The sequence below is a fragment of the Trachypithecus francoisi genome, unplaced genomic scaffold (assembly GCF_009764315.1).
Source record: "Trachypithecus francoisi isolate TF-2019V2 unplaced genomic scaffold, Tfra_2.0 Lachesis_group20, whole genome shotgun sequence".
Classification (NCBI taxonomy): domain Eukaryota; kingdom Metazoa; phylum Chordata; class Mammalia; order Primates; family Cercopithecidae; genus Trachypithecus; species Trachypithecus francoisi.
The window spans coordinates 60,271,970-60,284,404 of record NW_022681466.1 but is presented as its reverse complement, the minus strand read 5'-3'; the positions used below and the strand labels follow the sequence as shown (position 1 = coordinate 60,284,404).

Sequence of the window (12,435 nt, the reverse complement as noted above, 5' to 3'; positions counted from 1 at the left end):
CTAGATCATTCTTAATCCAGTGTGTAAAAAACCAGGATGACACAAACGAAAAACTTCAAAAACCTGGAGGTCAGACTATTTTAGTAATTTAGAAAACATTTTTCCCACACATTAATCAGTACTAAAAGAAAAAAGTTAAAACCTATTTAAAATGTGGAAAAATTGCTTCCCAATATTTTAACAGAGAGAGACTGAGAACACACAGCATTGAGTCATCAGGAAAACTGAAGATCTCCCCTGAACAACACTGGGATTTCACTGCAGAGGACTTGAAAGACCTTGGAGAAATTGGACGAGGAGCTTATGGTTCTGTCAACAAAATGGTCCACAAACCAAGTGGGCAAATAATGGCAGTTAAAGTAGGTGATGCCATGATTATTTTTGGTACTTTAATCCATTAGGTGAAATTTCATGGTGCAGTAATACCACTGTTGTTGTGTTCCTACTTTTGTGGTAAATGTGGGTGTTTAAAAACTTGTTTCTCCAACTCCTTTGAGGGTGTTCTGTGTAGAGGTTTCTTACTGGTGGCACATTTTCTATCTCTTTGGAAACATGAGTGTATGAAGTGTGCATGTTGATTGCATTTTTGGCATGATGCATTAACATGTTTTGAACTTCAGGCCCTTCTACTGCCAAGGTGAGTTCAGGCTGGGCGGCTGCACCCCTGGGAGCAGGGCAGTGCTGCACTGAGCCAGGCGGGAGCTGGAAGAAGACGCAGCACACTGGGTTGGGCAAGGTGCGGGGCTAGGGCTAACAGCAGTCTTACTGAAGGTTTCCTGGAAACCACGCACATGCTGTTGCCACTAACCTCAACCTTACTCGGTCCTGACCGGCTCGGCTTCTGTTTGTTTATTTCATCTCTACTCAGTACTGCCCTGTTCCCTGGTTTTAAAGTTGTACTGAAATGCATACCTTGTGATAATGTTGTCACATTTTGTCCTTATTGTGAGTGTCATGCCACTTAATATGTTCATTAAAAGGAAAAAAAATGGCCAGAAAAGGAAATTTGATCCATAGACAATACCTGGCAAGCTAAGGCTGGTACCTGTAATGAACTGGTGGTTTCCGTTTGACTCCTAGTGGTTTCATGTAATTGTAACTTATTCTTTTGTTTGTTTAGATGTTTAACAAATCTTTGCTGTATGTAAGATAGTTCAGGAAAATCAGCAACAGCAGGAACAACGTGCAAAAACAAAGGAAAAAAAATACCCTCTCTGAGCTTAAAATTCCTATGGGAACAAAAATGTTTCAGTTTACAAGAATTGAGAATGGATTTGCATATAGTCCAAGCTAATCATCTTCCTATTAGTGTCCTATTTTAAGAGTTTGTCAGAGTGGTTGATAAGAGTCCTTAGTTTTTTCTTGACATTTGAGAATGAATTTATATTAAAATAAAATGCTTTCTGTGTAGAAGTCTGTTGTGAGCCAAACCTTATTGTAACTATTTTAGTATCCTTCATTGTTGAGCATTTCTTTTTGCTGGGTCATATGAAAGTAATGTTAAATTAGTGGTGGGGAAAATTTTTATGATTCTCTCTATGGGTTCTTAACATTGTTTTTGGCTGTATTTTTAAAATGTAGTGAGAACTATAGACTTTTCGTAGGCAGATGTATATATACACAACATTTTACATACAAACCACAGACCTCTAAAGATGCACAGGTGAAGAACTCGGCATTATGTGTTAAAATAAAATGTTTTCTTGGAATATGAAGTGATTTCCGTATTCCTATCTTGTGCCACTGCAGTATAAGTGGAAAGAATCATTTTATTTAGACTCCTGGATGAGTGTTGTATTGTCCTTTTGTGCTACCTGTGTGTGACATCCAGTTTTAGTTGGCTGGATCTTAAGGGAAAGGTTTCCTATATAGTTAAAGTTGTAAACTTTTCTTTCAGGTACTAGGGAAAGTAATTTAAACACATTATTTCCTGCTTTTTACAGTTTGTGTTATGTGTGCTTCAACTTTGTTGATGAACATTATAAACTGTTTTAGTAATACGGATGGATTTTAGCCATTGTTAAAGAGGTCATAAAGGTAAAAAGAAGGTACTTCATTTTGACATTTAAAAGTTTTTCTCACTGATTAATTTGATAATATTTTGGGTTTTGTAATGCTTACTCAAGTTTTATAGGAATTCAAGAATGAAAATAGGAAATTGTTGTCTATCATTTGTAATTTTACCTTATCAGTGGCTGCTGTGACAGCTCCAGTTGGGATGCTATTAAAAATCCCAGCTGTACAGGAAGAACTTTCAGGGCAGTCATGAGACCTACAAACTGGTTGCTGTCACGTGTATACCCACCACATGGTACTACCTAGCTTTGTTTACCATCTCAAATTCTTGAGCACGAGTAGCAGTTGGGGATGGGAGAGGATGGCAATACAACACATCAATTAACATATAGATGAGGAGTACCTTTGGATTCCGTGACTTCATTAATACTGAAAGAATAAGTGTTTTTGCATTAATATGCATTAAAATTTGATACCAGTTGATGACTGATGTATGCCATCTCTGAATTAAAGAATGTATTTATTGTTGGTTTCTTCAAAGAAGAATAGTCATTCATCACACTTGAGAGAGTTCATTCATTCCTCACTTAGGTACATTGACTGGATTGACAGGCACAAATATACAGAATCAGTGTATGATAAAGGAGGAGTTTGATCTGAGACTTTACAGTTGAAGGAACCATGAGACAGTGGTTTACACAGCTGAGAGCTTTCCATTGCTGTTGGTGAACTGAGAAACACACTTGAAGTAACTGTGCTAACATCTTAATATGCACTTTGAGAATAAAGAAGGATTGCTTTATTAGATAATAAACTGGAAATGATCCTTAAGATTTACCTGCAATATCTGTAGAAAAGTGAACTGTGATATTAGCTTGATTTTTTTCTTTGTATTATTCCTCATTTTTGGTTTTGAGGAAGTACTCCCCCAAATTTATTTTGCCATATGTAAGAAGTATTTGAAAAAAGGTGACTTCTTAGTAACCAGAAATAATTACCCCAAAGACTTAATCTAAAAATCAGTTATGATATAATCAGATTTAGTGAGTTAACATTGTAAGAGTTATACTTAAAACATGTTTTTGATCTTTGGTTTGAGGACAGTCTCCTAAGCTATCAGTGAGTTCCTGCATTAGGATCTAAGATACGAACTTTTTTTTATCCATTAGTTTTAATTGCACATGCTTGGGGAAAGGGTCTGCTCTCCTGTGAGTGGGAGTAATGTGTATAGTTGTGCCTGAGTGACTAGTCTTAGGGCTGCCTAGGGTAAAGCCATTGTTGCCTCTGGGGTTTCTTAAAGCTCAGGAGGACAACCTTCAACTCTTACCAGGGATTTACTTCTGACTGTGATCAATATCCTTTACAAATAACATTTATTTAGTGTCCTGTTTTGCACGGTGGTGGGGTAACCACTGAATGAAAACATTATACATGAATAGTCACTGTCCTCTACATAAAGTAGGTGCTTGCTCCTGGCAGGGTTAAGTGTAGCAGGGTAAAGGTCAGAGTTCAGACCAAATGTTTGAAGAGGCAATTAGGATTAGGTTTCTGAGCTAGGGTTAGAGAAATTCAGATCTGGGAGAAACACCTAGCATCACTGATAGAATCAGGATCCCACAGAGAATCTAGGGACACAGGAGAAAAGAGAAAGAGTAAATGAAATGTCACAGCTTAGACCATGGGCTTACAAGCTCAGATGGCTGACAGAAGGAAGAATGATTGTAGGCCTCCAATACCTGACAGTATGTTCTCCACCTGACTCTGCCTGCAGTGTAAAAAATCCTGCATGCCTGGAATACCAGCTTCCCTGCTGTTTTCTAGCAGACTCATGTCCAGATTGACTTCTTGAAGGTATGCATGGCCTTTTCATGTTTGTAGAATATGTGTGAAAACCCAAAGGAATGTTTAAAAGTAAGAATGAATATGAGAGAGAATATAAGGACTGAAGTGGCTGTCCTAAAGATGATGGCAGGCAATGGAATTTGAATTGTTGTGTGAAGGGTTAATACTGTAATAAAGCTGTCATCTCATTGAAGAACTGAATAATATTGGGCAGGTAGGTGGAAATAAGAATGTGTCATGTTAAATTTGTCATTGTGGATGATTATGATGACTTTTCAGTCTTCTGCTTGAGAAATTACCTGGGTTAATCAAGAAAAACAGATCTGTTGTTGGAGGGTAGGTGCATAGGCCAGACTGAGTTAGCAATGTGACCTGGTATGCAAGAGTTTCAAGTGTTTTCTTTCTGTGGAGATCTGCCTAACTTGTTCTTTTGAACCTCAACTCTACCCTTTCAACTCTACTGTTTCTTTGATGTGAGTCTTGCTGATCCTGGCCTGTTAACCTGATTTTGATTCCTGCAATCCTGCCTCTCCTTGGTATTTGGATTTTGACTTTAGCGTCCTTGACCTGGAATTGAGACCCAGCCTAATCCTGATGCTTAACAGTAAGGATGAGAGCCCTGTGCTGACAGTATCAGCAGCCCACAGCTCAGCTGTTCCCTGAGCAGAATGGAACTTTAATTTGCTGGTTGGGTAGGCCTCCCTGGTGTAGATAATACGGCGAGTATGGGAAGTCAGGTATCAGAAAAGTATGGCTTGGCTTGTTTTTCTGCCACTGGAGAGACCATGCCGCTTCTGTCAAAAGTTCCATTACCAAATGATTTCAGTGGGGATTATGATGATGAATAATGATTTGAGGAGGTTCATTTTCGTGTTTAAACACTGATCTTGCATGTTCTGAAAGCACTAGAATGAGACTGGGGTGGCCTTCAATTGGAAAAGTTCCTTTTTGATGGTGTAGAGTGCTTTGTTAGGCCATTTTATTTACTTCCAAAGGGCCGCAGTGATCATATTTGATTATCCAAATCACCTGTGGGATGCAGATGCCATGGCTCTTTTGTTTAGAATTGAGACTGTAGTCTAATATCTTATGCTGTCGTTTGGTCAGATCGTGTGACTTAACTAAGGCATCTGTGATTGACTGGGCCATATTCTTTTATGCTTCCTAATATTGCTTAAAAGCTGTGGTGGTCATATGAAAAGCGTAAGCAGAGCATTTCCAGGAGGAGGCACATTCAAGAAATGTGGCAGGGCTGTCCTCTTCGCAGCCTTGATTTTGAACTCAGGTTGCTTATTCCCAGTATACATGTGTGTTTGTTTTGCTGTCACTCCAAGTTAGTGCTTCTCAGACTGTGAGTTTGTTGAACTAACAGAATTGTATGTGCAACCCAAGAAATAAATCAGTACTGTTTGGGGTGATGTGAGGGTGGGAAGTAGAGACTCTACCTACAGTCATATTGGAAGCCCTTGGGGCACCAGCTCCGAGGAATTAATAGGGGTACAATTAAGACAGTTTGGAAATGGTTGCTCTAGGTGAATTTTAGTCAATCATTATGTGTTTTTGAACATTCTGGAGATCTGGTTTCTGAAACCTTCTGCCATTACTTGGTTAACCTGAATGAATTTTGACATTGGACTAAATCTCAGCTTATATAGTTATCTGGAGAAAAACCTGTTTTTTTGTTTGTTTGTTTGTTTTGTTTTGTTTTTGAGACACAGTTTCACTCCGTCGCCCAGGCTGGAGTACAGTGGTACAATCTTGGCTCACTGCAACCTCCGCCTCCCGTGTTCAAGCGATTCTCCTGCCTCAGCCTCCCAAGTAGCTGGGACTAAAGGCATGTGCCACCACACCCGGCCACTTTTTGTATTATTAGTAGAGGTGGGGTTTCGCCGTGTTGGCTAGGCTGATCTCAAACTCCTGACCTCAGGTGATCTGCCGGCCTCAGCCTCCCAAAGTGCTGGGGATTACAGGCGAGAACCACCACGTCCGGACAACAACCTGTATTACCATACCTCACTCTGCATGGGTGTCATTTGAACTGTTATTTGATACATTTCCTGCATATTTTCTATCATTCTTTGTCATCTTATGACCATGCCTCTGAAATTTGTTGAATATATCAGATTTCTACTGTTACCTCACTTTATTGTCATAAGTACTGAAGTGATGATCTGTCATTTATGGTCTTTAGACCCTTAACAATTTCAGTGCTAAGATTGACATCGTTTCTTTAAATGTGGATGACGTAGTTAGGAAGAAGATGATACCACTCTTACCAAGGCATGTCAAACTTGTTCCATTAACTTGGTCATCAGGGCAGCTCTTCCCATAATGTAATATAACACATACTTTTGGAACTTATCTCTCAGGTGCTCTGATAATACATAGCAGAAGGTAAGGTAAAAGGAATTAAGTGGATCTCAGTATCCCTAGTGAGAAGAATGGGGCATTACTATTAATTAATTAATGAGGCTGAGATACAACTGAGAGTTTATTAAATTGATTTTAAAAGATTTGAGTGATTTTGCAATTAAGAATTAGCAGTGTTTCTTCTGCCCTTAGTAAAACCGTATGTGCTTTCATAATTGGAAACAGTTGACTTAACAGACACTTATTTTTTCACAGAAAAGCAAAATTTACATCTGTGATCAGCATTCCAGATATCTTGCTTTTTTCTTTTACTGTTTGTTTTGGTTAATGTTGCCATCTGCTTTGACCTTATTAATGATGGCTTTGTGAGATATCATGGCCATTTTCGTGTGTGATCTATTTAGAAGACTCTGGCTGATAAGGAGGAATTCGTACCACAAATAAGGAAAATAAGAATACCCAAGATTTTCTGCAGCCTGGAGGAAGGTGATAGGATATTGATGTGCTGCTATGGTTTCTAGGATTTTCCAGTTTTGGTTTCTAGGATTTTCCAACTTTGTATTATGATGGAATTCTGGACATTTTTGCTGGGAAAGCAGCAGATTTGTAGGGATCAGAATAGTAGGGACACTGTAGGAGTGTGATCCTTGCTCTCCTGTCCTCTACATCACTGACTTCGGTTGCTCTGATGTCAATCATTGACTAGCAGTGGACTCCCCTTCACATTTTATTTATAGACAGTAACCTTAAGAGAGATCTTTAGCAAGGATTACTTAATGAACAATTGAAGGATATGTTTATGGCATAGCAGTATTGGTGTTTGTAGATCACAGAAACTGGATGCATTTTCAAAATATTATTACAGCTCTATTAAGATAAATCTTTGTTCTTTCCTTCTTTTGATTTTTAATGCTGAACCTTTGCTACATCACTCTTCATTTTCTGTGGAGAGGAGGTCCCATGTGCTGTGTTTGCTCATGTACTAGTTCTAGGATTTCTGCGTGGGGGATAAAATACTGACTGATGTCTGCCTGGTACAAAAGGTAGACAGCTGTCATAGGGAGCTTTCGATTTGCTTCTTGTCTTGGCTGTGGTGGTTTTAACCATCATATAATTCGACAGGACAACAACTCGCAATTACTTGACATAAGGAATACAGATTCTTTTTTTTTTTTTGAGACGGAGTCTTGCTCTGTCACCCAGGCTGGAGTGCAGTGGTGCAATCTCGGCTCACTGCAAGCTCCGCCTCCCAGGTTCATGTCATTCTCCTCCCTCATTCTTCCCAGCAGCTGGGACTACAGGCACACACTGCCACACCTGGCTAACTTTTTTGTATTTTTAGTAGAGACAGGGTTTCACCATGTTAGCCAGGCTGGTCTCAATCTCCTGACCTCCTGATCTGCCCGCCTTGGCCTCCCAAAGTGCTGGGATTACAGGCGTGAGCCCCTGTGCCCAGCCTGGAATAGAGATTCTTTTGGTAACCTTAGATGACAGTAGGTGCTTTTGTAGGGGAACAAGCCCCCTGCACTGAAGTATGGGCTTTAGCTAACGTAGTTATAGCACATTCCACGTAGATTGCTGAAGAGTAAATGCCTTCTGGTATTCTGATTTTGGTGGGTCGTGAATTGAAAATGATGCTTTGCCTTGCTAATGGCCAAATTACTAGTAGCTTGCATTATTTTATCTTGTGTCGATTTGTTTTAATTGATCCCTAGAATAATCCCTAAAGCCCTATATTGTTTTCTTGTAATGATTGAATTCATCACCTTGCTGAGTTTTGTTGTGTCTGAGTCCTAATTTCTGATCCAGGAACTCACCTGTCTTTTACTTTGGAATACTCTACCCATTCCTAACTTCTCTAAGCAGCTACAGGTGTACCTGTGCAGCAGGGAGATCTGTCTCCTACTCTGCTCTTACTGTCTTTTTATACTGCCCTCTGGGACCCTCAGCTGAGCCATACAAACACCTGACAAGAATTTGTCATGTTAGAATTTAGAGATCTGCCAGGACTGATGGTCATTCCTTTCCACGTCAGTTTTCTCATTTCTTATGCCCCTCACAGCTCATTCCTCCATGCATTGTCTCCATTTCAAAACAAAACAAAAATAGCATCAGGTAGAATTGGTAGCCATTTTGTAAGTTTATTTGATTATGTCGCTGTTTTCAAGTGTCTGTGGCACCACTGCTTTCTAAAGTCGTTTTCTGGACTCCTCAGTTCCTGATTCCTTACATGTTTGCTGATGACTCATATCCTTTTTGCCTAGAATGTTCAGATCCTAGGAACTGACACCTGTCATGTCCTCTGTGGAACTTCTGTTTTAATGAAGTGCATATATGACTTGCCATCCAATCCTTTTTTACTCTTAAGTCTTTTGAGTATATAATGACCTATTTTCCCTTTCTCCATGTAGGAATGGGATCAGGTAACCCAGAGTGCCTCTTCACACACGTTGTTCAAGAGATAGCATTTGTTTTCTGTCTAACAGCTTTCTTTCTATAGCTTGACTTGGCAGGAAGAAAAACTGGGTTGATCTGGAAGAATCAGTAGTTGTCACATCAGGACACAGGCAGTCACAGAATGGGTCATTTCAAGGCAGGCCCTGGTGCTTTGGGATAAGGTGTATGTGCCTGACTTCTCTAGTAACTGAGATATCTTTGAGCACCCTAACGTGGAGATGTAAGGGTTAACTCTGAATCAGGGTGACTGGCAAGGACCACTATCAGAATCAGCCAGGTATTTATTAAGCATCTAGGCACAATGCTACTTGGTGACCTGCTTCTTAGGACCTACAACATGAGCCTTTATTTTGCCTCGTCTGCAACTCCACCCTTAGCCATTGCGTTGTCAGCCTGCCTTCCTTTGCCACATTTGAGTCTTCCTAACCTTACCCCTTAATAGCGATCACTTCATCATCGTGCTCTTTCCCACTATCCCTTCTCCTGGTCTCTTCCCACCCATGAAAACAAATTTAGAAAATGAAGGGAAACAAACAAACAAAAAGTCACCATTATGATGGGATTGAGGCATAATATCTGAGTAAGAAGGGAATCAATTAGTTTTCCTTGACAGTATCTACTGCCTGTTTCTCTCCATCCTCTTGTTTGCTTCTTTTTCTTTGCTCTTCCACTCCAGTCCTTAAGTGAGTTTAGTTTTATTAGTTCCTCTAGTCCCTTTTCATTATAACAATGTGTCATAGTCTGCTTTAAAGTTTTTCATACTTACCGATGTTAGTTTTATTGCTAGTCATTCATCCCTGGTGAGCACCAACAAATCGTATGTGAGAGATGGATTTGGTAGGGTTTGGATACAAGGCTGGAGAATGTGTCAGTGTGAAGAGAGAGCTTCCCTGGAGATCTCAGTATAAAGTTAGAGGACACCTGGAACAGCACCACATTTACATAGTTCTTCAGTATCAGTAAAAGGTTATTTATACTTTAAATTCAAATTGTTAAAAATGGAGGCATTCCACATGAGGCTAAGTATTATTCAAGATTTTGATCAATAGATGATATAAGCTGTCAACATTTAAATATACCAGTGACTTCTAGGTGCCATGTTGCACCAAAAGAAGGAAAGCAACCTTTCAACAACTTGGAATTTGGGACATGTCTATATGATTGGGACTGTTCACCAAGTGGATGTTGCTGTGTTTTGTGATGAGGAGGAGTAGTCATTTGTAACTGAAAATTTTTAGCTTGTCCTATGGGACTTGTTAACTTTCTATTACTGCAGCCTAATCCATACAGAACTCCCAGCAACTAAATTTGTGGCTGATCCAACCAGTGGCATGAGTTGGACTGGCAGTTTTAGAAAAATTATGTTCTTTGGAATTTTTTTTTTTAATTGGACAAGAACCATGCATAATGTTAATAGTCTTAAAGCCAGAGAACTGGGAATGTAATCTTTTTTCCCTGTGTCTCTAAGTGATTCTCAATTGGAGTTGATGTTGGCATTTCTGATGTGTATCTGCCTGCTGTTTTTACTGGCATTTACCTACTTTACTGGGCTTATACTCAGCCTTGAATACAGATTTGGACACCAATTTAAAAAATTAACTTCAAATTTATAAATTTCTTTACTATAGAAAACTACTTATATATGTAGAGTAGTAATTTTTGTTTTGATTTTCAATGTTTTCTTTATGTTATATTCCAAATAAAGTAAAACTTGAAATAATCTGAAAATACTTTTTATTATTGGGAAAGAGATGTGGATTTTTTTTCAAGAAACACAATTTAATTTGTCCTGGGGGCAGGTAATAACTTAAGCTAAGTTAGTAAAGTTGTGTTCAGTAAAAGAGCTCAGTAACCCCATAATGAAAAAGAATGATTTTGAAAATAATATGAAAAACTTCATGTTCTTGAGTTGATTTTCTTACGTATTTTATGGTTTCCTGTAGTTTTCATTCTACTTTTTACTGGCAGGGAAAAAAGGTGTGCTGAGCTCAAGTAAACAGCCTTATCTAACTTTTAAATTTATATAAAAAATGAAATTTTCCTGTTACTCAAGGTTTTTTAATCAATGGTTGTTGCTTCTGAACATTGTGATTATGAGAATTTCAAGTCATATAGTTGGTGTCACCTTTGTACTTCCATTTTTCTGTGCTCTTAGGGACAGCTTTGTAAAGGGAAGAGAAGTTTGTTCTTACTGATGTGTTCAGTTTTTAGGTAGTTATGCTCCTTTAATGTTAGAAGATCCTGGACTCATTTGATTCAAGTGTGGAAGTCTTTCCCGTAGATACTGTTTTGATGGTCCGTTAGAAAAACTTTCTTGGTAGTAGCTTCTGTCTCTAAGTATGCTCTGATTTGAATCGTTGATTGTCATTATGTCTTCTGCTTGAATTATTTATTGAGTTATTAAAATCACTAATTTGAAGTTACTGCTATTAGAGGCATGTGTTTGTAGTTAATCCCCTTTTGGGATCCGTTAGGCCTTTTGAAATAGTTTATTAATTGCTCACATATGATAAATGTTACAGTTCAACCCTAAAACATTAGTATAACTAATTAGAGTTAGCTGTACTTGCTCAATTCCAAACAATTCAGATGCAATACCAGCAGCTGCTTTTCTACCCACTGCCAGATACTTAGACAAAATGTTCAGAGGGTGTGGGGAGATGCTGATCTATTGAAAAGCACAATCAACTTCATGTTATACTAGTAGGCCATTCAGCTGCTCTGTGTTCTGTTTTGTACTAGAAGTGACATTAAAGAATACTTACAGTTGAATAGGTTTTCCTGCCAGCGATCTCAAAGGTTAGAGCTGTGCTGGGAACTCTCTACATTCTGGTTAATAACAGTTCTGACAGAGAATCTCAGTATTAGGTATCAGTAAGATGTTGGAACTTCAGTTAGGCCTTTACATCATGTAATCCATATATCCTTTCTGTAGTTACAGTAGGGTTTTTGGACACTGGCTCGCTCCCTAAAGTCAGTTCTTGATGATAACTATTGAGGTTTTGACTGTAATATGCTTTCTAATTGAAATATAAATATTTGTACAAATGTATATTTAGCATACCACACAATCAGTTTTGCAAAACAAAAAATAAACTAGTAAAGAAGATACCTTTTAAAATAGTAGTTTATGTGTATTAGTGTATTTCCATTTGCCAATATATTCATACTAGTAAAAACAGAAAAAAATACATTTGTTAACACCTTTTATAGTGAGAATTAGGTAGAAATCTTCCCCAATCAAAAGGTTATTTGAGTTTTCTTCCCTACTTGTCTCTAATTAACAACTCTTCGTCTATTTTAAATTTAGATATATAGGATAATTAAGATTCTTTTATAAATAATTTCTCGAATTAGCATTTTCACAGCTACACTTTTAGAGTTATTTTTTAAAAAACAGGTATAAAGGCAAAATATTTACAAAAATTATTACATCATGCTTTGTACAAATACAGATCACATCTATTTTGACTTTTAAAAAATATCCTTTCTGAGCAAACGTGCTGAAGTAGATTTAAAAGTAAGATTAATAATCCATAAACTATGAAAATAATCAAAATGAGAAGGGAAACTTTCCTTAACATTAATAGAACTGGTATTATTTTGTTTCTATTTTTCATTCTTTCTTTAGTCCTTGTTTATCTGAGTATTGATATTTAATATAAAAGTTGTAGATAAATCTGTGTATATAACATAGATGACAGTTAATAAATTTTATTTGCTTATGAAATACCGTAGCTAGCAAGCTGT

At 38.0% G+C, this 12,435-nt stretch overlaps 1 protein-coding gene across 4 annotated transcripts in view; it reads left to right on the top strand.

Moving 5' to 3' along the window:
• MAP2K4 (mitogen-activated protein kinase kinase 4) overlaps positions 1-12,435 on the top strand; it is a 124,481-nt gene that overhangs the window by 61,119 nt on the left and 50,927 nt on the right. For all 4 annotated transcript variants that reach the window (XM_033184515.1, XM_033184516.1, XM_033184519.1 and 1 more), the window contains one exon: positions 185-359. In XM_033184515.1, the coding sequence (XP_033040406.1) occupies positions 185-359 (175 nt within the window). The remainder of the gene's footprint in view (positions 1-184; positions 360-12,435) is intronic.